This window comes from Eumetopias jubatus, unplaced genomic scaffold (assembly GCF_037043125.1).
Source record: "Eumetopias jubatus isolate StellerSeaLion01/CBP00866 unplaced genomic scaffold, mEumJub1_p1.0 scaffold_17, whole genome shotgun sequence".
In the NCBI taxonomy this organism is placed as follows: domain Eukaryota; kingdom Metazoa; phylum Chordata; class Mammalia; order Carnivora; family Otariidae; genus Eumetopias; species Eumetopias jubatus.
In genome coordinates this window covers 26,052,526-26,076,311 of record NW_028274823.1, presented here as the reverse complement: position 1 = coordinate 26,076,311, position 23,786 = coordinate 26,052,526, and the positions used below count along the sequence as shown (strand labels likewise).

At 42.0% G+C, this 23,786-nt stretch overlaps 1 protein-coding gene across 2 annotated transcripts; it reads left to right on the top strand.

Annotated features, from left to right (window-relative positions):
• Positions 1 to 988: 988 nt before the first annotated feature.
• On the top strand, positions 989 to 23,649 carry GSTO2 (glutathione S-transferase omega 2). 2 transcript variants are annotated; one of them, XM_028098588.1, is made up of 7 exons: positions 989 to 1,061; positions 6,810 to 6,971; positions 7,240 to 7,348; positions 9,400 to 9,622; positions 10,785 to 10,886; positions 22,254 to 22,360; positions 23,356 to 23,649. In XM_028098588.1, exons 2-7 carry the CDS (start codon positions 6,941 to 6,943, stop codon positions 23,513 to 23,515), a joined length of 732 nt encoding a protein of 243 aa, XP_027954389.1. In that variant the 5' UTR covers positions 989 to 1,061; positions 6,810 to 6,940; the 3' UTR covers positions 23,516 to 23,649. The 2 variants fall into 2 exon arrangements, with proteins under 2 accessions (XP_027954389.1, XP_027954390.1); XM_028098589.1 differs by having other exon boundaries at positions 998 to 1,061; positions 6,861 to 6,971.
• The last annotated feature ends 137 nt before the right edge of the window (positions 23,650 to 23,786 follow it).

Below are 23,786 nucleotides of genomic sequence, written 5' to 3'. Positions count from 1 at the left end.
TTAACTGTGGGGTTTCCTTAAGGCCCTCTTGCAGAAATGTAAGCACATTTCCTGTCTCAGGATGCTCACGTGATTCTAAGGGTTTTATCATAGTCTATGCTGAAAACCTCTAAGTCATCATCTCTGGTGAGAACTGAACTTCAACCTAGATTTCTTACTGCCCATAGGACATTTCCACTTGGATACCCTGTTGTTTCAAGAGCTGCCCTCTCAAGTTTTCAGTTCCTCATTCTTTCCATCAACTTCACTACCTTTCTTATTCCCATTGTCACCACTGAAGACCAGACTCACATCGCTTCAAAGTCAGGTGACTAGGTGTCCTCCTATTTGGTCTCCCAGTCTCCAATCTCAATCCCTTTCAAATTTTTCCAACCAACTCCTACTCCAACTCCTACCTACTCTATGGGTACCCAGTAGGCATCCCATAGAAGTAATTAAATACTGTGAAGGCCACATCCATCAATTCAGTGTACGTCTGGATGAGTAATTCAGAAATATGCCATCTTCCATAGCTTCCATAGCCCACTGGGCTTCTAATTTTTATCATCACCTCACCTCCATGAGAAGAAGGTAGGTCGGAGAACATCATTTCATTCTACAGATGACTTCACCAAGATCCTGAGATTGTGAGTCCTTAAGATGATGGCAGAAAGAAATGAGCTTCCTCCCGTCACATGGTGATGCAGGCGATCTGGGGACCGCACCCTGAGAGGCAGTAAGAACCCGTTGACTTCACAAAAGGCTTCCGGCAGGCTACCCCCACCAACGCCCAGGCTCCGGGCGGACCCACCCCTGCCGCCGTCCGCCTGGCCCACCCTCTAGGCTCGGGTCGGCTGCGGGTGGATTTCAGTCGGATGTAGACCCGGGCACAGAGGTACCACGACCAGCCACTACCCGGCTTCCACTTTTGCCAGCCACAGACACGGGGACGACTCGCGACTTCGGTGTCCAGCAGCCTGTAACGCGACCGCCCATTGGCTCAACTTAGTACCGCTTGGCCGTGGAGCTTCCAAAGGCTTTAAGGATTGGCTGGAGCTCCAAGCGCCGTGGCCAGTTGGCGGGTAGGATCGCGTTCTAAGGGGCGGGATCCGCCTGGGCCCCACCTCCCTCTGCTGCCACTGTCCTCTGCTGTCGCCTCCGCTGCGCATCAGGTTCCGTCAGCTGGACGCGGGGAGGTCCCTCGGGGCGTCTCTCTTTATCACCTCCACCGGGTGGGTTTGTCCGGTCTGCGAGGCATTGAAAGGGAGAAGGGGTTTGAGGTCAGTTCTGGATTTGGGGATTTTTCAGGAATTTCGGGTTTGCCTAACATTTTTAGAAGAAAAATCCAACGACTTATCTTCATCAGTTTCATCAAAGACTTTAACATCAAGAAAAGTGCGAGGTCTGTAATTTTAAAGCGAATCCCTTTAGCTTAGGGAAAAAAAAAACCCCAAACAAAAAAAAGAACCTCTAAATTGTTCTTATTTTTCTGATTTGGCTGGAGACATGTAAAGACCTCGGATCAGGAATTCTCAGCCCTGCATTGGGCGCCACTAGGTTAGCTACATTATAGGGTACTGGCAGGCACGGGAATTTGGTCCACGGGAAAGTCCTCACTTTGTGAGTACATATGGGACTTTCCTGCTACATTCAAATACTAATAAAAATAATGGCTAATGTTACATGCTTACTAGATAGGGAATGCCTCTCAATCAGTATCTGAAGTAATCCTCCCCAAATCACAGAATGTATTGGTACTCTCGCTCTAAATTATGGATGGGAACACCAGGGCATAGAAAATGGTGTATTTCCCAAGGTCACCAAGCTAGCCTGAACTCCTACAGTCATTCAGAGGTAGGAGTTTACATATGCTTCCTCCAGGGTCTGTCTTTATTCACTAGCATTTAGAGGTTGAGCCAGGAGAGGATAGTATCCACCTTTATGACACACCACTATTATGTCTGGGATTTAACAGGAAGTGCTGATGTTCCTTTTCCAAACTTAGTGTGTTTTGTTTGATTTTACAAACGTTTGACTTTGGCTGATTTCAGGATCTTGAAAATCCGCCTTTACTCATTCAAATGTTATCATATTAAAATGTTGTAATTTTTTTTCTTTGATCCCGCAAGCTGTAAAGAGAAATAGGAATAGGAAAGCAGAATCCAGTACTTAAAAACAAGTCTCCTTTGACTAAGTTTTCCCTAACGGGAAGATGAAGGCCCACTTCTGATAACTTTAGTAATCTTATTCGATATATCGCAGATGGGGGGCAGGGGGGAATTGGATAAAGGTGGTCAAAGGTGCACACTTTCAGTTATAAGATAAGTCCTGGGGATGTAATGTACAATGAGATGACTATATTTAACACTGCTGTATGGTATATTTGAAGGTTGCTAAGTAAGAAAGTAGATCTTAAAAGATCTCATGGGGAGAATTTTTTTAAATACCTGTATGAGGAGATGGATGTTAACTAAACTTATTGTGGTGATCATTATACAATTTAGGCAAATCAAGTCATTATGCTGTGTATCTTAAACTCATACAGAGCCGTATGTCAATTATATCTCAATAAAAATGAAATAAAAAAGTCCCAAAGGCATTAGAACACAAGATTCCCTATGATCCTAACTTCCTGGAAACAGCCCTGAGTTTGGGCCTATGTGAAAATAGAGCCTTTTCCCTTACTTATCCCACTCTTTGAACTTGGTGAACAATTTTTGAATACCCAGTAACATAATTTTTCATGTAAATTAGGCTTTTAAAATATGAAGAGGAATGTCCTCTGGTTTCTGTTACTGCCAGAGATTGGTGTGGCAAAAAAAAAAAAAAAAATTTAAAAACTGCAAAATGCAAACTCCACTTTCTCTTCTTTTCTCAAAGTAGAGACTTGTGTAATTAGAGTAAAGAAATTATTTCTGCAGTGGCATTCTTTTCCTAGAAGGCTTGAGTCATTATCACCCATGACTGAAGTTTCCCACATTTTCAATACAGATCTGATTATATTTCAGGTAGCTAGAAAGGATTTAGAGCAGGTTTTGTATGGTGCTATTACTATTGTGTTGTTTTTTTTTTTTCTTTTCGCTTGAGTGAATCAGTATAATAGAGGTATAAACATGATATAATAACATAAGAAGAGCGTTTGCTTATAGGATTTCAAAAAGGTACACATTGGTTCTTAAAAAGGACGTAGGGATAAGTTTAAATGTTGTAATTAAAATCTTTCTAGGGAAACCATAGCATTCAGTGGTAAGATTCAAAACCACATTACTGAAATGTAGCCTGCAGCATTCAACCCATTCAACTGGTATTAAATTGGTAACTGGTGAAATAAGTATTCTGAGTTGAATTTCAATTCTAGTGTGCTTGGCAAAGCAGAATTGCAGTGCATTTCATCTTTATAGATACAAAATTGGAGTGTGCTATGCTGTTAAATGTGTTCTTATTCACTAGTATTAGTCATTAATTTTCCAAGTACACTGAGCTCTTACTATACTGATGATGTGCACAATTTCATTCAATATTCAAAACCTATCAAGTAGGTACTTTTCGTGTTCTCTTTTTAGAGATGAGGAAGATGAAGGTCCAGGAGGTTAGAGAGCTTGCCTAAGTGCCAAAGCCAGGGTTTAAATATAGTGCCAAGTGAGAATCTTGGCACTATATTGCTTCCCTTCAGAGGAAGAAATGTTTCCATTGTTCTGTCTATTCTTTTGTAACTACACCAAATACACTCCCATTTTAGAACGTGACTTCCCCTACACAGATATACTTTTTTTAAAAAAGATTTTATTTATTTATTCATGAGAGACAGAGAGAGAGAGAAGCAGAGGGAGAAGCAGGCTCCCCGCTGAGCAGGGAGCCTGATGCGGGACTCGATCCCAGGATCCAGGGATCATGACCTGAGCTGAAGGCAGATGCTTATACTTTTTTTTTTTTAAAGATTTTATTTATTTATTTGACGGAGACAGAGACAGCGAGAGCAGGAACACAAGCAGGGGGAGTGGGAGAGGGAGAAGTAGGCTTCCCACGGAGCAGGGAGCCTGATGCGGGGCTCCATCCAAGGACCCTGGGATCATGACCTGAGCTGAAGGCAGACGCTTAATGACTGAGCCACCCAGGCGCCCCTACACAGATATACTTTTAATAAATAGTAGCTACCAAATCTTAGCGTTGGTTTCCCTTAAGAGGTGGCAATGAGGAGAAGAAAGTTGGAAATATATTCTCTTCTGGCATAGTAAAAAGGTGATCCAGTAACCTTCCACTTTACAAGTGGAATTCCCAGTTTGTCCATTGCTAATTCTATCATTGTCAATATAGAGCAGGGATGGGCAAACTAAGGCTAGTAGGCCAAATCCGGTCCACTGCTGGGTTTTGTACAGCCCAAGAGTGAAGAATGGTTTTTACATTTTTAAATGGTTTTTAAAAATCAAGAGAAGAACCATAATTTGTGCCACAGGAAAATTATATGAAATTCACCAAGAGTGAGCCCTCATGAAAACTGTGGACTTTGAGCAATAATGTATCAGTGCAGGGTTGTCGATTGTAAAAATGTCTCTCTCTGATGGGGGATGTTGATGGTGGAGGAGGCTGTGTTTGTGTAGGGGTAGTGAGTATATGGGAAATCTCCATATAGTCTCAGTTTTGTGGTGAACCTAAAACTACTCTAAAAAAAAGTCTTTTAAAAATATATATAAAATTGAAATTCAGCATCCATAAATAATGTTTTATTGGAACACAGCTACCCCCGTTCATTTATATATTATCTATGGCTGTTTTCACTCTAAAATGTAGAGGTGAGTAGTTGAGATGAGATGGCTGGAAAAGCCTCAAGTATTTACTATCTCAACTTTTACAGAAAAGTTTGCCCATCTTTGGTATAAATAATAAGATTCTGGTTGGAGTCCTGCCCCAGCAGTTGAACTTCCAGGCTTCATAATCCTCCCTCTATCTCTTATTAGTTGTGAGGTTTTTGACAGGTGACTTGACCTTGGAACGTCAGCTTAGTCATCTTTTAAAATGAAATTATAGAATTCTAATAGGACTATTTTAAGGATTAAATGAGTGAATATACATAAAGCACCAAATACGTGTAAATAATCATTTATTTTTATTTTAACAATTTCACATTCCTCTTATGGCCCTCCCCTTTAGAATCTGGATATATTTTCTCTCAGCTCTTTGAAATCTGCTTTCTTTATGTGGGGATACATTTGTCTGCCTGGGAGTCATCTGCTTGTCTACCAGAAAGTCCCCCATGACATGGTTATGTTTGTTGCTTTCATTTTACCACCGAATTTGTTCTTCTTGATCAAAATTAGCTCCAGAACAGCAGTCATCCTATTACTTTATCTGTCTCCCAAAGCACAAAATTGTTAGCTTAGCAAGTCAATTTACCTTTTCCAATACCAGATGTCTTGCTGACATATATGCGTTTTTATTTTCAGAGAACAGTTATGCAAACATTTTTGCCATTCTCCAATTCTCATAAAGTGACAACTACTCAAAATCACACGCAGTCACTCTGACTTCGCAAAAAATGTAACTGAGTCACTATTCTGAAGATTTTAAAAGATTCTTATTCAGTAGAAAAAAATATTAACCTATTGACCAAGAATTTCTAAATAGATTGGAATTCCAAAGGCCAGCAGTTACCCATTCATAAGTTACATAATTAGGTTCTGTCATTTTAACAAAGCTATTTAGGTTCAGCTAACATATGAGCAGCTATTATGTGCTATGTCTTTTCCAGGACTTATGTTCTTTCCTCTTCATACTGTTACCACCTTTAGAGGTCAAGACAGTAAGTCAGGCTTTAGACTTTTAAAGTTCTTTGACCCCATTAGCTGGTCACTTTGGGCAAATAATTTCATTTTTCTGAGGCTGTTTTCTGTTGTGTAAATTAGGAATAATACTAGCTGCCTGACTGAGTAGTCATGGGAATCAAATAAGGTAGTCAAGGGAAATCGTTTAGTGTAAGTGGGACATATCATAGTTTTCTTTCCTTCTTTACCTGTCAGTCTTATACAGTCCATCAACAAACAATTCCCATTTCAACTAAGTTGTGTAAAATTAAAGGAATTATTTTACCACCTGCTGAATTTCAGGATCTCAGCCTATGAGGGTCTGAGCAAAGGCCAGCTACCTCTTTTATCTAAGGTAGATGGAAGAGCCATCCAAGTGGCCCCACATTGCTGGGCTGTTGGCCATGTTTTCCATAGCAATCAGAAAGAGTTTTCTCTGAAATGTATGCTGGGGGTGGAAAGAGTTCACAAATTTGTTTCTGCCTCTAGGTAAATAATGTTTCTATTAATCACCTGTTTTCCATAGCTAGGGCAAAATCTCACAAATAGGGCCAGAACTAAGGTGAAGCAAGTGTGGGGTCTAGGGCACAAAGTTTAAGGAGGTACTCACTCTCAGGGTTATGCAAGATCTCAACACTAACAAGTTTTTCTTCCTTATCTGCTATATCCTGAGGAAATTTGGCTTTACATAAAACAAATCTTATTATAGGGAGGTTGTGTCCCTATAGGGAGATGCAGGAGGAAGGGCTTAGGGTGGGAAAGAAAACATATCATTACCCTGGTCAAGTTTTATGAAACTCCTTTGAAGGACATGCTGGAGTTCAAATGCCCATTCTTCAGGGATTTTTTGATGTGGAGGAGAGACCCCACCGAATGCCCTACCCACGTGTTCAAGGCAAGGGGTACTTTTCAGGGGTTTCTTGCCCACTCCCAACATTTAGGCTTCCAAGTCGGGGGATGTGCTCTCTTGGTTAAGGTATCCAGGCTCCCGTCCCAGATCACTTCCCCTCTGCCTCCTTCGCCACCCTACAGGCCCCCGCCCCCACTCCGAGCTCAGTCTCTCAAAAATTGAATTTGGGGCAGGAGGGGCGCGCTGGAGCGCGGCTGTCCTCGGAGCCTGCGGCCGCGGCGACCGCTCCAAGCTTCGCAGACGCTCGGAGATCATGGAGGATGCGACTAGGGCCTTGGGGAAAGGTGAGCCCCCTCGACAGCGGTCCCCGGACTGGGGGCGCCGCGTGGCTGGGAAAGTTGGCTCTGGTGAGGGGGCTGCTCGGCCTTGGCCCCCAGGCCAGCGCGGCGAGGAGGGATTTGAAGGGATCCTCTGCACAAAAGCCACATACAAATGAGTCTTCTCAGACGCGGGAGGCGGGGCGCGCGCGGTTCTCCTGGGGTCCCCGGGGAAGCGAGTGAGCCCCTCTGCCGGTGGGCTTACGGGCCCCTGCCTCCTCCCCACCCCCCACAGGAACCCTCCCCCCGGGGCCGGTCCCAGAGGGCCTGATCCGCGTCTACAGCATGAGGTTCTGCCCCTACGCGCACAGGACGCGCCTTGTCCTCCGGGCCAAAGGCATCAGGTGAGAAGCCGGAGGCCAGAGACGTACAGGCGCGCGGGGTGTTCAAAATCCGGGGCGCCCTGCTCAGACTTCAGAGGGGCTCCTTGTGTCCCTTGCCTCTGAGGCAAAGTCAGTAAAGGGTTAGCCAAGGGCGGGCTCTGTAGCGGGCGGTCCTGAACCGCCGAGCTTTCTTCCCAGCCATGTCCGTGCGTCAAACTTTCAGGACAACTCAGTGCAAACCTAACGGTGCCTCCGGTGAGAAGGCTCCGTGCCGCCTCGCTGCCGAAGGCAGGGCACTGCGGAGGCTCCCCAGGCCTTCTCGGACTGCTCCAGCCTGCGGGCCCCCGCCCCCAGCCCCTTCAGTGCCCTTGCACTCACTTTCTTCACGGCGCTTCCCGCCTCCGACATTTTTGTTTCTCCCTCTTTCCTCCACGCTACCAGCCCCACTTCCACCGCTCCCCCCGCCCCCAAGGCTAAATGTAAGTTCTTGAGGGTAGGGCTTTTGTCTCTTTTATTCATGAGCTAGAAGAGAGCCTGGTGCAAGGTAGGTGTTTAAACATATTCTTTGAATGAATGAATGAACAGATAGTTCCAAACAATGACATAGAAAAGAACTTCGGTGAAGAGGCGTCTTGAAGGTTCTGACATCCTTGAGAAATAGGTACATTTTCTTCCAGAAGGAATTTTGTGAAACCAGCACCTGCAGAGGAGGTCTGGATATGGAAGGCAGAGCCAGTTTGCTGGAATAGGGACGGGGGGGGGGGGGGGGGGAGGGGATGGGGTGGGGGTGGGGTGGGGAGAGGGCGCAGGCTTGCATCTGGCCTCAAAGCCAAAGTGAGGCTTTTGACTCTTGGAGAGCCCATCCTTTAAGGGATGACTTCAGAGTTTCAGATTCATGTCAGAGAAATACTAATATAGAGACATTTTAAACAAAATTATGTAATTCTGCTTTGTTGAGTGTATATGGAATGTATTTCCAGATTCTTCCTTATTGCTCAAATCTCCTTGGCCCTAAGGTTACCTATTTTAAAATAACAATAGCTCGATGTTTTACCCTTAGTGACAAACTGGTAGCTTTCTTTAGGGCAGGGTTTCTCAGCTTTGGCACTATTGACATTTTGGGCCAGGTAGTTCTTGGTTGTGTGTATATGTGTGTTTGGGTTGGGGTGGGGTGCTGTCCTGTGCATTGTTGGGTATTTAGCAGCATCCCTGCCCTCTATCCATTAGCTATGATGACCAAAAAAATGTCTCCAGACATTGACTTGTGTCCCTGCAGATGGGGCAAGATCACACCCTGCTGAAAACCACTGCTTTAGGATTTAAGACCATCTCCTTGACTGAGCAAAGAACATACTCATTTGTTTCCTTTAATCTTTTAAACATAGGTGAGCACTTCTGGTAACTTTATAGGCTTGAGCCTCTAATAATAATTAATAATGGGAAGAATAAGAGGTTATTGATGCTTATGTACCTAAGCACTTTAGACATACTCACTTATTCAATTCTCACAACAGTGCCAAGAGATGGGTACAGTTATTATCCCATTTTACAATTAAGGACACTGAGCACAGAGAGGTTAAGGAATTTGGCTAACATCACAAGCTAGACTGTCCAGACCCTAGGCACTCTGATGCCAGAATTCGAGCTCATAACTGCTGACATTTACCATATTCTGTTGTGACCTGTTAATGTCAGATGTCTATTTGCAAGCTCTAAAATGCAGGAAACCCTGTAATGCTGTGGTTGAGTGTGTGCACTCTGAGTCAGACTGCCTGGCTCTCAGCGTGGCTCTGCTGTTTCCTTGAAGTGATAATGGGCAGGAAGTTCAAACTCCTGGAGCCAGGGATCGCAAGGAGCACGTGAGACAAGGCAGAGAAAACATTTAGCACATCTTAACTATGTGAATGAGACAGTGATGTTGCTATGTATTTTTCTCTGGAAAAACTTAAACTTCGGAAAACTTATTGCAAACTTAAATTTTATAAATTGATTGCTTCTGCTTTCGGGGTGAGTGTCTGCCTGTGTAAGCCCCTCATTCTTGTTCTGTCTTGTTTTTCCCTTTGCTTTTTAAGACATGAAGTTATCAACATTAACCTGAGAAACAAGCCTGAGTGGTACTATACAAAGCACCCTTTTGGCCAAATTCCTGTCCTGGAGAACAGTAAATGTCAGTTGATCTACGAATCTGTCATCGCTTGTGAATACCTGGATGATGCTTATCCTGGAAGAAAGCTGTATCCATATGACCCTTATGAGCGGGCTCGCCAAAAGATGTTACTGGAGTTATTCTATAAGGTATATCCAGTTTTTTAAAAAAGTCACATACATACTGTCCATTTCCCAAATGTCAGTTCATTTTTAAAGCTAAATCATTGATCTAATTGTTTTGTTTTAATACTGCCTGCATCTTAGGAGGGTAACTAGTATGGAATAATAGTAGGGCTGTCACCTCTAATATTAAAGATTAAAGGCTTAATTGATAGGCTCTTTTCTATTTCAATAAGCAGTCTCAAGAGGTATGGTTATGGCATGGTTCTGATGGTGTGACAGGTGGTAGGAATGTTGAAAGAGCTGAAAACTGGTAGTGTGTTAAAGGGAATATTTCTAAAGTTTCAGGTAAAAAAATGTTGGGGTGTGAAAAAGGTAATGCATGAAAGGGGACTGCCCTTTATGCAGAGCAATAGTGCCAACTGTTCAGGAAATGTGAGGAAGAGAGAAAAGGGCGTACCTGTTGATAATCCAAGAAAAAATGATGGGAAATTTTATTATAGTCCTCTTTGTTTGTTTTTTTTAAATATTTTATTTATTTATCTGACACAGAGAGACACAGCGAGAGAGGGAACACAAGCAGAGGGAGTGGGAGAGGAGAGGGAGAAGCAGGCTTCCCGCAGAGCCGGGAGCCTGATGTGTGGGGCTCGATCCCAGGACCCTGGGATCATGACCTGAGCCAAAGGCAGATGCTTAACAACATGAGCCACCCAGGTGCCCTGATGATAGTTCTCTTTGAAAAGAGATAAAAGGAACTCAGGGACCTCAGTGGCTGACATAGCTTGAGCATTTATGCTGTACCAAGCGCTATCCTACCGGCTTTATACAGGTTAACTCATTTAATGCTCACAAGTGCCCTTTAGGGTGGGTACTGTTATTGTATCCATTTTTCAGATGACAGCACTGAGGCTTAGAGAGGTTAAGTGCCCCGCCTAAGATTGTACAGCATGGAGTAGCTGAGCAAGTAAGGAGCACTGGAGAACCCCTTTTAAAGCACCCTCTTTTACCATGGTGCTGTGACAGTGGATTTCTGGAGCCACAGGGATGACCCTCTGAGGAGGTGGGGAGCCTGGATGTGGGTGTCAGCCTGTTAAGTTGGAGTGATAAAGCTCTGGCTGCATTTTTAGGCAGAGCAGGAGCACAGAGTTTCCTCAGACTTCTCCACTAAGAACCTGTGTTCTCTGATTAGGTCCCACATTTGACCAAGGAGTGCCTGGTAGCATTGAGATGTGGGAGAAAATGCGCTGATCTGAAGCTAGCCCTGCGTCAGGAATTCTGCAACCTTGAAGAGGTACAAAAAGGGGCCCCTCTCCTGGTCAGATACAGTGGAAGAAGCAATGCAGGGTCCCTAGCCTGGTCACTCTGACACCCTCTGCTTTCCCAGACTTATTCTTTCTGCCGGTCTTTGATAAGTTCAGCTACTAGTCATCTAATTTTAACTTGTGGGTGCTTGCCCTCCACTCACCTGCTATAAAATTATTCTTGAAAATGTGGCAAGGAAACAATAGCCAAACTAGGGAAAGAGTCCAGATGTCCATCGACAGATGAATGGATAAAGAAGATGTGACACACACACACACACACACACACTGGAATATTACTCAACCATCAAAAAAATGAAATCTTGCCATTTGCAACGACGTGGATAGAACTAGAGGGTATTATGCTAAGTGAAATAACCCAATCAGAGAAAGACAGTTATCATTTGATTTCACTCATACGTGGAATTTAAGAAACAAAACATAGGATCATAGGCGAAAGGACAGAAAAATAAAACAACATGAAATCAGAGAGGGAGACAAACCACAAGAGACTCTTAATCATAGGAAACAGACTGAGGGTTGCTGTGGGCGATGGGGCAACTGGGTGATGGACATTAAGGAGGGCACGAGATGTAATGAGCACTGGGTGTTTTATAAGACTGATGAATCACTCAACTCTACCTCTGAAACTAATTTAAATGGAAAAAATAGTGAAAAAAACATACATACCAAATTTTCTTTATCCATTCACCCATCACAGGACATTTAGGTTGTTTCCATATCTTGTGTATAATGATTCAATAAACATGAGTGTGCAGATATCTCATTTGAGGTAATGATTTCATTTCTTTCAGATAATATATCCAGAAGTGGAGTTGCAGGTTCATATGGTAGTTCTATTTTTAATTTTTTGACAGATCTCCATAATGTTTTCCATTGTGGCTATAGCAGTTTATATTCCTGGTATAAATATATTTATGTCTGAGTTCTCTATTCTGTTCTGCTGATCTATGTGTCTGATTTTGTGCCACTACCATACTGTGTTTTTTTTTTATTCCATTTACTTTTATCTTCTCTAATTAATTTTGAAACTGTTTGTAGTTTCAGTGTAAAAAACTTGCATTTTTATTGTACCTATTCCTAGATATTTTATTTTTTGATGTTATTGTATATGGAAGTGATTTCTTAAATTTTTTTTTCAGATTTTCCATTGATAGGATATGGACATGCAACTAATGTTCACATATTGATTTTGTATCCTGCTCTAATATTTATTGTATATTCTTTGGGTTTTTTTTTCAATATATGAAATCATGTCATTTCTAGAAAGAAAAGAAAAGAAAAGAAAATCTGGCAAGTAAGGGAGAAAGGCATGTGATGAATTTCTTCCTTTCCCTGAGGTACTGCATTCCTTAAGTAGCTCTGCATGGCTTCTGTACTTTCTGCCAATGAAGCTAAGATTTGTATTCATTAGAGATTTTATTTGACTGTTGGTAAAAGGGACCTACCTACTGTAAACTTATTTTATAAGGCTTTATTCTTTTACACAAAAGAGCCAGAGGTAGTGCAGTTCAGGGTTATTTTGATGGCTTTTTTATAGTTACTAGGGAATAGGGATCTTTCTTTCCATCTGTTCTGTCATCTTTAGTACAAGTCTTTCATCCTCAAAATGACAAAACAGCTGCTGGAACTGCAGCCATCACATCTAAGCTCCAGGTTGCAGAAAGGAGAACAGAGGGAAAAAATGGCAAAGGCCAGGCCCCTTTATTCAAAGGCTTTCCCAGGGGGCACCGGGTGACTCAGTTGGTTGAATGTCTGCCTTCAGCTGGGGTCATGATCCCAGGGTGCTGGGATGGAACCCCATATTAGGCTCGCTTCTCAGCAGGGAGTCTGCTTCTCCCTCTGCCCTTCCCCCTGCTCATGCTCTCTCTCTTTTTCTCTCTCAAATATTAGAATTGTACAGTTGCAGTATTTATAGATGATGAATAATCATCTATAAGAAATGACTCTCAGAAAGAAGAAAAAGAAGCTCTGGTTTATACCATTTTCTGATTTCAGTGATGTAAATACTCCCACCAAAGGCTGATTTTGACCTATCAATGCTGTGTCTCTAAGCTCAGCATTGAGAAGAGATGTGATTGGTGATTGGTCTGCTCCAGCACATCACTGAGTAACACATTTCCACTTTATCTTCAGTAGCTGAGTCCTAGAAATAACCTGTTAACTAGCCCAGGTTTAGGTAGCTTTCACTGATGGTATTTAAGGACCTCTGAGTGAGTGAGTATTCAGCATTGTTCTAGCAGATTTGAATGTGGTTTTGTCCCATCATTAACATGAATTATAAATAAAATGTAAGTAATATCAGAATCTGAAACATGCCCATTTAGCTTGAATTATTTGATCCAATCATCTAAATACCAGTATATTAACTCTAGGAGATTCTAGTGAGATAGAAACTTGTCAGAATTATTTTGATAGAGAATGTTCCCTGACTCGTGCAACTCTTTTGCATGGTTTTGTATAATCAGGATTCTGTGTGAGCTGAAAGTGTATTAAATATACGTGGCCTTTCTGAGGGATAAGCAAGTTGAGATACTGATACATAATCTTCTGCCATGTTATTCTCAAGCAAAAGGCTCAGTTTACCTTTTACAGCCTTAAACCCTGACAGTTTCTTCTTTTGAAGTAAATGCCCCTGACTTTAAAATTTTTTCTTAAAAAGTAGTTTCATCCAAATTAAAGGTTAACTGTGCTTGTTCTGTAACCCATTTTTCTGTAATAGGTTCACAATTCTTTGAGATGCACGACTGCTGTTTTCATGATTAAACCAGCAGTCTCCCCGCTTGCTTTCCAGTTCTGAACATTTTCGTGAGTTTTAAAATGACGGGGAGGGGGCGCCTGGGTGGCTCAGTCGTTAAGCGTCTGCCTTCGGCTCAGGTCATGATCCCAGGGCCCTGGGATCGAGCCCCACATCGGGCTCCCTGCTTGGCGGGAAGCCTGCTTCACCCTCTTCTACTCCCCCTGCTTGTGTTCCCTCTCTCTCTGTGTCTCTCTCTGTCAAATAAATAAAATCTTAAAAAAAATAAAAAAATAAAATGACGGGGAGGCCATTCTGTAACCACGCTTTCTGTTTTCAAACCAACTTTCGAGCCTTTACTGAATCAACCTCAGTGGTACTCATCTTTTTAGCTTTATTCTTTTTATAACGTTTGTGATTGATTTCACCATATCAGAATAGCACTTTGAGCCCACCTTCGTTTTTATCTTTGTGGATTTGAATGTGCCAGACCTTTCAGCAATGCTGCTTCTGTTCCTTCTCATTCTCCTCCTTCTTTTTGCCCGTGCCCTCATTCTGAATGTTTTCATTGTGGAAATAGTCAGCTCAAGTACAAGGGCAGTGAAAGACAGGATTCGGCCAGATTTCTCTGATGCTTCAGAACTGTGCTCTAAGTCAGTGTTTCTGTGCATAATGAATTCTGTATTCTGGCTATTGCTTGAGCTCCTGCTAGTCATCAGCAGAACTCAATAAAAGGGAATGAGAAGGGCAGTAACATAGATAATTCTGGAGAAACGCTGAGGAAGGGACAACCTGCCTAGTAACTTGAGGCCTTCAGCTTCTGGGGGCCACAGGACACTTGATGTTTTTAATTCTTGGCATTCCCCAACCTACCTTGTGGTATCTCCACGCAAAGTTTCCCACCTCGCCCAATTTGATTATGTGCCTTGTGTGTGCCGCTGTTTGCGTGAGGGCAAATTTGTATAAGTTGTATTTACAACACCCAGGAGCATCTCTAGTTAAATATTTTCTTGATTCAAAATTTCTCCCATAACCTTAATTTTTAATCTGTCCTCCACTCCAGAAAGAACACATTTGTGCCCAGTTAGACCATAGTGTCTTGGTTAAGTTTTGCTATTTCTCTTTTTTAATTTTTATTAACTTCAATAATGAAATTATTTATATGTTGCTTAGTTGTTTCTCTTTTGATGTTACTAGGACAGGAAGGAAAGAAAGTTTATATCTGGCTAATTGTTCACTGAAAATAATTTTCTATAGCCTTTTGTGTATGGCAAATGATTTATAAGCTAAATTTATCTTGTTATCAACTAACTTACCATGTCTACAAACTAAATTCGTTGTTACTAGCTATTTTTTATAACAGCTTTATTGACATAATTCACATACCACAAATTCACCCTTTTCAAGTGTACAGTTCAGTGGTTTTTAGTATATTTACATAGTTGTGCAACCATCACCACTAGTTAATTCTAGAACATTTCATCATCTTAAAAAGAAATCCTTTAGTCATTAGCATTGGCTTCCCATTTCTTCAAAACCTTCCCAGCCATAGGCAACCACTAATTTACTTTTCGTCTTTATGAATTTACCTGTTCTAGACATTTCATGTAAATGGAAGCATACAATGTTAGCCTTTCATGACCTTCTTTTACTTAACATAATGTTTTCAAAGTTCATCTTTTATTCCTTTTTGTGGCTGAAAAGTATTGCATTGCATGGATATACCACATTTTGTTTATCCATCAGTTGATGGACATTTGGGTTGTTTCCACTTTTTAGCTACTACAGGTAATGCTGCTGTGAGCATTTATGAACAAGTTTTTGTGTTGGACCTATGTTGTCAGTTCTCTAGGGTTTGCTAGCTGATCTAGCCTATCTACTAATATGCCATTTTTAGTTGTAACCACTATCCTTCCACATCAGGGAACTGATTATCCTCTATTGACAGTGGCTGACTGGGTGGTTTTAGTGCTATTGCTACTTCGGTAACTTCATCCATTGTCCAATTCTGACAGCTGCTTTCTAGGTAAACTAATATTTGCTCTATTTCTGTTAATAGCCTCCTGCTATACCATCTACCACCATGTAAATAATAGAATAATAATTATTCCTATTATCTAGAGATTAATTTTACTCTTCTCCAATTGTAAAGAAAGACTTGTTCTTTAGAGAGAATTTGGAAAATACAGAAAAAGTTAGAAACTCAGACAAAAAAAATCCATAATCCCACTACCCAGAAACAACTACTGGGTGGACTTTTTGTTTTGGACATTTGGACATTTTGGACTTTTTGTTTCCTGTTCTTTTCTGCTGTGTATACTTTTATGTAGTTAAAATTGTACTGTACATAGAACTAGGTTTCCATTATGATGTAAAGATCTTCCCATATTTTTATAAACTCTGTAAATGCTTGTTTATATGTATTAAGAGCATTTATTAGAGAAGCATTATTTATGAGGGTGAAAAATTATAAACCTTAACGTACATCAGATGGGGAATGATTAGATAAATTATGTTCATCTTGTGGAATTCTGTACAGCAGTTTAAAATGGATGAGGTAGATCCTTGTGTACTGACATGGAAAGATTGCCTAGAAATATTTAAGTGACTTACACAGTAATGCAGATGGCATGATCCCATTTTTGTAGAAGAAAACAAATGTACATATGTGTACATATACACGTAAATAAATGTCCAGAAGAATGCCTAGAGAGATACACCTCGCACTCCTAATAGAGGCTGCTCCTGGGAAAGGGATTAGTACGGGGATAGGAAAGAAAAGTAGATAAAAGCAGGGATGGGGAAGGGCAGGTCTTTGCCATTTAAACTGCTTTCTATCATTTGAATTTTTTTAAATAATGAGAATGTATTTCTGTGTTATGTGTGTAATCGTTAAAAATAGAAAAAAAATCACTTTCAGTCTACATAATTTGCCATGTGTATAAACCGGAGTTATTTTATCCAGCACCCCCATCAGGAACATTTAGATTGTTTCTAGTCATTTACCATTGTGAATGGTGCTGCAAGAAACGGCAGCTTTTTTTTTGCATAAAAAACATTTTCTCTATTTGAGAATGTCCTTGGGTCAGACTTCCAGCAATGGAATCACCAGATCAAAGGGTATGAACATTTAGAGGCTTGACCTTTGTGCTGCTAAATTGCTTCCCCAAAGACCTGTGCTGTTTGCCCCCCACCAGCAGTTATAAAAATTCTCTTGCACGTCCCCTTTTCACTGTGGGGAGATTTCATTAAAGAAGATATTTGCCTGCTTTGGAAAGAAGCAGTAGGTTTTCACTGTTGACTTAATTTGTATTTCTTTGATTGCTAGTGAAGTAGAAGATTTCCCCCCCAAGTATGCCATCTCTTTGTGTTTTCTTTGTGAAAATGGTCTGTTACCCATCTATTACGAGCTTTCTGATTTTCCTTGTTGATTTGTAAAAGTTCCTCTTAATGAGGTCCTTATATGTAAAGGATATTTGCCTATTTTTCAAAAACACTTGTTTTTTGTTTGTTTTGTTTTTAACTTTTAGTCTGGCTTATCTTTTTTGTACTTAATAGAAATACAACATTTAACAATATCGTGCTATATAGGTCTTTCCTGTTGTGATTTCTTCCACAGCTTTTACGAGTAAGAAGTCATCTTACCCTTTAGGGGAAATTAAAAACATCCATTTATATTTTCATCCATCATCCATCACTTTAAAGGTATTTGACTTGTCAAGCGTTGGCCTACTAGCTTCCCCCTCTACTACTATACACATATATGTTGACAAAAGAAGTAAGTCCATTAAAAGGATTCCAGCATAGAATTTTCAGTTTGGTCCTTTAAGCCCTAAAGGTTGACAAATTGCATTCTGAATCTTCATAGGGGACTCTAGGTCATAACTGATGAGCAGCAGGAGGGGCGTGTTCATCCCAGACCCTACGTCTGAGGGGCTTCGTTCCAGAGGAGAAATGGTTTTTATATGTACTCCAAGTTTGTTTCTATACAGTTGATTAATTTTGCAGGGAATCAGTTCATTCTCGTTAGTTCAACCTCAGCTGCACTTCGGTGTAACAGGAACCTGAAATTTGAAATCTTGAGAACCCTCTCTTACTTTTATGGACTCAGGATTTTTGCCCTGGAGTGAGTACTTTTCAGCTGCTTCTGGAGAAGGGCCTTCCTTGCTCATTTATTGGCAGGTGGTTTTGTGTCCTTTGGGGGTTGGGGGGTGGATTCTGCTTCTTAGGAACCGTTTCCATGAAGAAAAACGGCTTTCTTTGTTCTCCAGCAAGGACAGCCAGCACCTCTGCAAGCCACCGGGCTGTCTGTCCTTGGAGGCAATGGCAGGGTGCAGGGCAGGGACCTCTCAAGGTTAAGCACAGTTAGTGAAGCTGATCCCAAGCTTCACTACCCAAGACTGTAGATGGAAGCTTTTTAGAATGCCTCGTGTGAGGAAGTCTGGGATTTGCTTCTCTTTATGATCTTGCTTCTCTCCCCAAAACCCTACAGATTTCTCTTACCTCCTTCCTTGGTGAACCTCCTGGGGGAGCCACGGCCAGGGCGCCTCACCACTGAGGGCCACAAGGGGGAGCCCGACGCGCTTCTTCCACGGGGCTCTCTCGCGCGAACCTCTCTTGGGTCCACCTGGGGGAGCCCGAGAGGCCCTCGAAGAAGACAAGGGCCTCTTCCATCCGGGCTTTTTCATGTTCGGGGGTGGGAATCCTACTGTCTTATTTTACTATTTATCCTAAAATCTGTCAGAGGAGCTAGTTGGCTGTAAGCAAGCGACTGAGTTTAAACTGAGAACACAGGAGAACTATTTATTAGTAAAGTTGCCTGAAGACGTTATCAATGGAATAGAACAGGAAGGAGAGAATTTTGAAAAAATGTTAGTTTTACAAACAGGGTTGCTGGAGTGGTGAGGGGTGGGAGGGATGGGGTGGCTGGGTGATAGACATTGGGGAGGGTATGTGCTATGGTGAGCGCTGTGAATTGTGCAAGACTGTTGAATCACAGATCTGCACCTCTGAAACAAATAACGCGATATATGTTAAGAAAAAAAAAGAAGAAGATAGCAGGAGGGGAAGAATGAAGGGGAGTAAGTCGGAGGGGGAGACGAACCATGAGAGATGGACTCTGAAAAACAAACTGAGGGTTCTAGAGGGGAGGGGGTGGGGGGATGGGTCAGCCTGGTGATGGGTATTAAAGAGGGCATGGGTATTAAAGAGGGCACGTTCTGCGTGGAGCACTGGGTGTTATGCACAAACAATGAATCATGAAACACTACATCAAAAACTAATGATGTAATGTATGCTGATTAACATAACAATAAAAAATTTAAAAAAATGTTAGTTTTAGTAATCTCTACCCACAACGTGGGGCTTGAACTCACAACCCTGAGATCCAGAGTCCCGTGCTCAGCAGACTGAGCCAGCCAGGCATCCCAGGAAAGAATTTTGATAAGGTTTTTTGTTTGTCTGTTTTTGTTTTGTTTTGTTTGTTTTTTACCATGATTTGTGTCTCATCTCCCAGTGGGGTAGGTGCTCTGGCAAAGCCCCTGTTTGAGAGAGAAAATAGGACTGAGGAGGGAGTTCTTACAGGGAAGCTCACAGCTGGGCCAGCGTTGGCTCCAGAGGGGCAGGGCTTTCTGAGTTTGCCAATTCCCAGCTTTTTGCTGATACTTAAATTTAAAGAACAAAGAATTCACAAGCAACTTGGCGAAGCTGCTGTGATTAGAGTCCTATACTTACATATTTGAAGTTCAGTGACACAAGGGTTGGCTCTAGCCTGGGAATAAGGGGAATGCTGTTTTTGTCTTAGCTCTGCGCCACCCAGAGAGCTCCTTTAACTCCCTGGGACTGTTTCCTCTCCTGAAAAGTGAGAGTCTCTTTGTGCTTCCACCTGAGAGGCAAGAATCAATCTCACCAGCCTGTTTTCCTCTCCCTTTCGGCAGCCAGGAAACCCAAGTCAAATTCAAAGCTTTATTTAAGGAACTCTGCAGGATCCTGGGCTTGATATCTTGATGTCATTTTCCTTCCTTGGTTTGACCCTCTGTTCTAACTTTTGTTTTCTCTGATCTTAGCGTTTTATTATTTTCCACGTTTAATATTTTATGGCACATATTTTTTTTTTTTTACACTGCATCTCTAATCCCTTGTGTAATGAGTATGGTGTGAATAAATGGTAAAATGGGAGGGGAGTCCCACTAGAGGAGTTCTGGTGACCCCTCCCATACTGATGTTCTGTGATTCTAAAGGGAAAGGCCACTGCACAGGTCGGAAGGTTATCAGGTTCACATGGAAGGGAGCGCTCCCACTGAGCATCTTCAAGATTTCAAGAGGGGCGCCTGGGTGGCTCTGTGGGTTAAGCGTCTGCCTTCGGCTCAGGTCATGGTCCCGGGGTCCTGGGATCCAGCCCCGCATCGGGCTCCCTGCTCCACGCTTGTCCCTCTCCTTCTGCCCCTCCCTCTCTGCTTGTGCTCTGTCTCTGGCTTTCTCTCTCTCAAATAAATAAATAAAATCTTAAAGAAGAAAGTCCGAGGGACTGTGACTATGTATTTTGGGGTTGGGAGGGGCTGGCAGAGGATAGGTGATGCCTTATCTATTCCATGTCTATGGGGCTCATCTTGACTTTTTATTGTACCATGTATTTTGATAGGGCTTGAATTACTTTGAGTGTTTATATAAGAATTAATTGTATCTATAACATGTATATTTAAGACATACTCCTACTTTGAGTAAATAAAAAGCTTTAAAAGTATACACTAAATAAATATCAATTACTAAGCAGTTATCCATTTTCAAAATATCACTTTACCAAAGGACCTATCATGGGTTCCAATAAATGTCCGTATATGATTTGTTTTGACAAGAACTTTCCCAGGAATACTGCTGCTCTGTAAACAGAAGAGCTTTATTTGCTCCAGGGTTGGTCGATTTAGATTTCATTCTGATTTGTGCCCTGAAAGCCAATAATAAGCTAGGGGTATATGTTTTGAAGCCAGTGGTAAAAGCTTGGGTAATTATTGTCCATTTGTGAACATAAAGAAGATTTGATGCTGTCTGGAATCCATAAAAACTGAACAATTTGTTCCTTTCTGATGTAAGTCAGATCTGTTTTCCTTATGCCTTAAAATAGCCTCTGTTTTCAGTTTTCATTGGCCAGATTTGGGTGGTTTAGTACCACCCTGTTAGTTTTCTTGGAACAAAGTGATGCTACCTAACATTTTTCAGACTTCCAGGACACTAGTCACAGGAACTCCCCCATGCCATATTGGGGGATAATGAAAACTTGGACTTTAGGGCAACAAGATTTGCTTTCTCCTCTGAGAAGGGTGGCAGGTGGGGGATCCCATCGATCTTTTCTGTCAGAGATGCATCTGCCCTCTGTAGATGTAAGCTTTGGACGTCTGTTTGCTTTCTCATTGTAAGAGCTTATGTTTATTGATGCATGATTACGTCACTCCTCACCATAACCTCTGAGGTGGGCACTAACTTATCACCATTGTACAGATGAGAAAGTGAGGCTTGGAGGAAGAGGTAGGTAGGTAAGTTACCTGGGATTCTATATTGAATAGGAAGTGGAGCCTAGCATAGGACCAGGTTTGCCTGCTCCTGAGCTGACGTTCTTAACTACAACTGTAGACTACATCAGAGAGTTCATAAGCTGGAGTATGAACAATCAAGACTGATAGGGAGAGGAATACAGAAATCCAGATAAAGGTTATAGGAATCTGGCTCTATAGCTGTAGGAAAGTATGTAGTTGATTATGAGTTATATGGGTCAAAGAGTTGTTTGCTTGATTTAATTAGGTAATTGGCACTATACTTTTCTCTTTGGAAAAGACCTGGCTCAACAATAACCTCTCCTAGCTTTGAAAATTTTCAACTACCTTTTTTTTTTTTTTTTTTTTACTGTATTTTGGCTATCTGTTGAGAGTTTATCTGTTTGCTTTACAGTCTATCTATCTGGATAAATCTGTCCCATTTGGAAATGAGAAATTCTATTTTAATGTAAAAAGTTGATAGTGTTGAGTGGCCAAAAAGTGTCGACAAGTTCAAAGAGCTCAAATAAAAAAAGAAAATATGACATAAAGACAGTGTTGAGATTTGAGGGAATCCACTAAATAGCATTTGCTCTTTACTGCATTAGTTTTGAATGGAGAAATAAGTCTAAAGAGGAAGACATATGGAGACCATGGTATCCCCTTAATTATGGATAAAGTGGGTCCTGGAGAATGGGGATCACAACTGCAGCAAGCAGGGTTGCTAATGAGGTCCCCTCCCTCTCAGTCATGGGCTGGTGTGGGGCAGGGCCCCTGTCTCCATGGACTGAGCTCCTCCTGCCTGGATTTTCCTCCAGATTCCCTAGTCAGATGAGCCACTCCGTTGCTCCAGTGTTGAAAGGGGGTGGGGCTGAGTGTGGCTGGGAGTTTGGCCCTAAAGGAAATGGAAGAAACCTCAGGAAAAGGGCAGACACATTGTGTAACAAATTGGAAGGAGAATCAGAGCCTTGGTTCTCCCTCTTTGGGAATCAATTTGATATTGGTATTTAGCATCTCTAAATATGCCAGCAGGTAAGTAAATTAACTTGCTTTTGTTCTGTTTAAACTTTTAGATTCTTGGCTATCAGAACACCATCTTCTTTGGTGGAGACTGTATTTCCATGATTGATTACCTCTTTTGGCCCTGGTTTGAGCGGCTGGATGTATATGGAATCGCCGAGTAAGACCTTTGGCTATGGGGTTGATTGGGTAACAAACAGAATGGCCAGCCATTCACCGTGGAAATGTAGGATGTTTAAAGTAGAAGAAATTCCCCGGTGGACTCAGGGAGACCGTGTAGTGTTCCCAGGCAGAACACGGGCTTTGTTCCCATGATGCTCAGAGATGTTGAACTTATGTGGGCACCTGCTCTCCTCCCAGCCAGTCACAAGGTGGGTGCCAGACAATTCTGGCACTGGGGAACCGGCTCCTGCCGAGACAGCACTACATCTATACCCTCACAATGTGTGGGCCCAAACCCACCGAGCAGTGCTCTCCTGCATCTCCTACTTTGGCTGTCTCTGAAGGAAGGTCAGATAGAACATATTTAGATATTTTAAACTATGTCTCAACATAAACATGACCAAAACCTGTCTCATCTGGGGATGGAGCAATGAACCATGGCCTGGGAACCCTCCCCTCCCAGATTTCCCACTAACCAGTTGTACCATCTTGAGCAAGTCACTTGTATATCCTAGACCTCCATTTCTCGATCTATCTTTGAAGGGGCTCGGTCAGCTCCATTATTTCAATGTTTGATGATGGTTTTGCTGATTTTTAAAAAGTGTTTTTGGGAACTACTTGTCTTTACTTTTTTCAAACTCCCTAGAGTAAAAATCTAAGAATGACAGGGGGTTGTCTTTTTGTGGGTCAACAGTGAAGCACACACACTTTATTTCCCCAGAGCAGGCAGTCCACAGGTATTTTAATGGTGTTGTTTAACGGTGTTGTTAAAAGCAACAACAACTTCTGTAATTCAAAACACACACGACTGTTCCCAAAATAAGATTTTCCTCCTGTATATGATCACGATCAGTTGATAATAAGGTAACTAAGATAACTTTACGGCCCAAATAAACCAACCTTTTGTGTCTTGTAACTCTAAAAAGCAATGCATACCACGTTTCCCGATGGCCTCCCTTTCAGATGAGCTGACGATTCTTTCCTGTCCTGCAGCTGTTTGAACCACACACCAGCACTTCGGCTCTGGACAGCGGCCATGAAGCAAGACCCCACAGTGTGTGCTCTTCTCATAGATAAGAACATTTTCTTGGGCTTCTTGAATCTTTATTTTCAGAACAACCCTGATGCCTTTGACTATGGGCTAACTTGCTGAGCCTCAGTCCACTCCTTCACCATCCAGAATTCCCAAGCATGTCGTGACTCTGCATCAGGAATTGTTTTGGTGGGTCTGACAATCTCTGTTCGTTTTCTTTGCGGTTCCCAATAAACGTGGAGACAGAAAATGTATTCTTTCTGATAATCCATTTGTGTGACTCTTCTGTCCCATACCTTCTAACGATTCTCTAGAAATCTCTAGTGCCCAGTGCTAATGTCCAAACACGTTTGGGAGCCTGGGAGCCTGTGTGCCTCCTGACTCCTTGGCC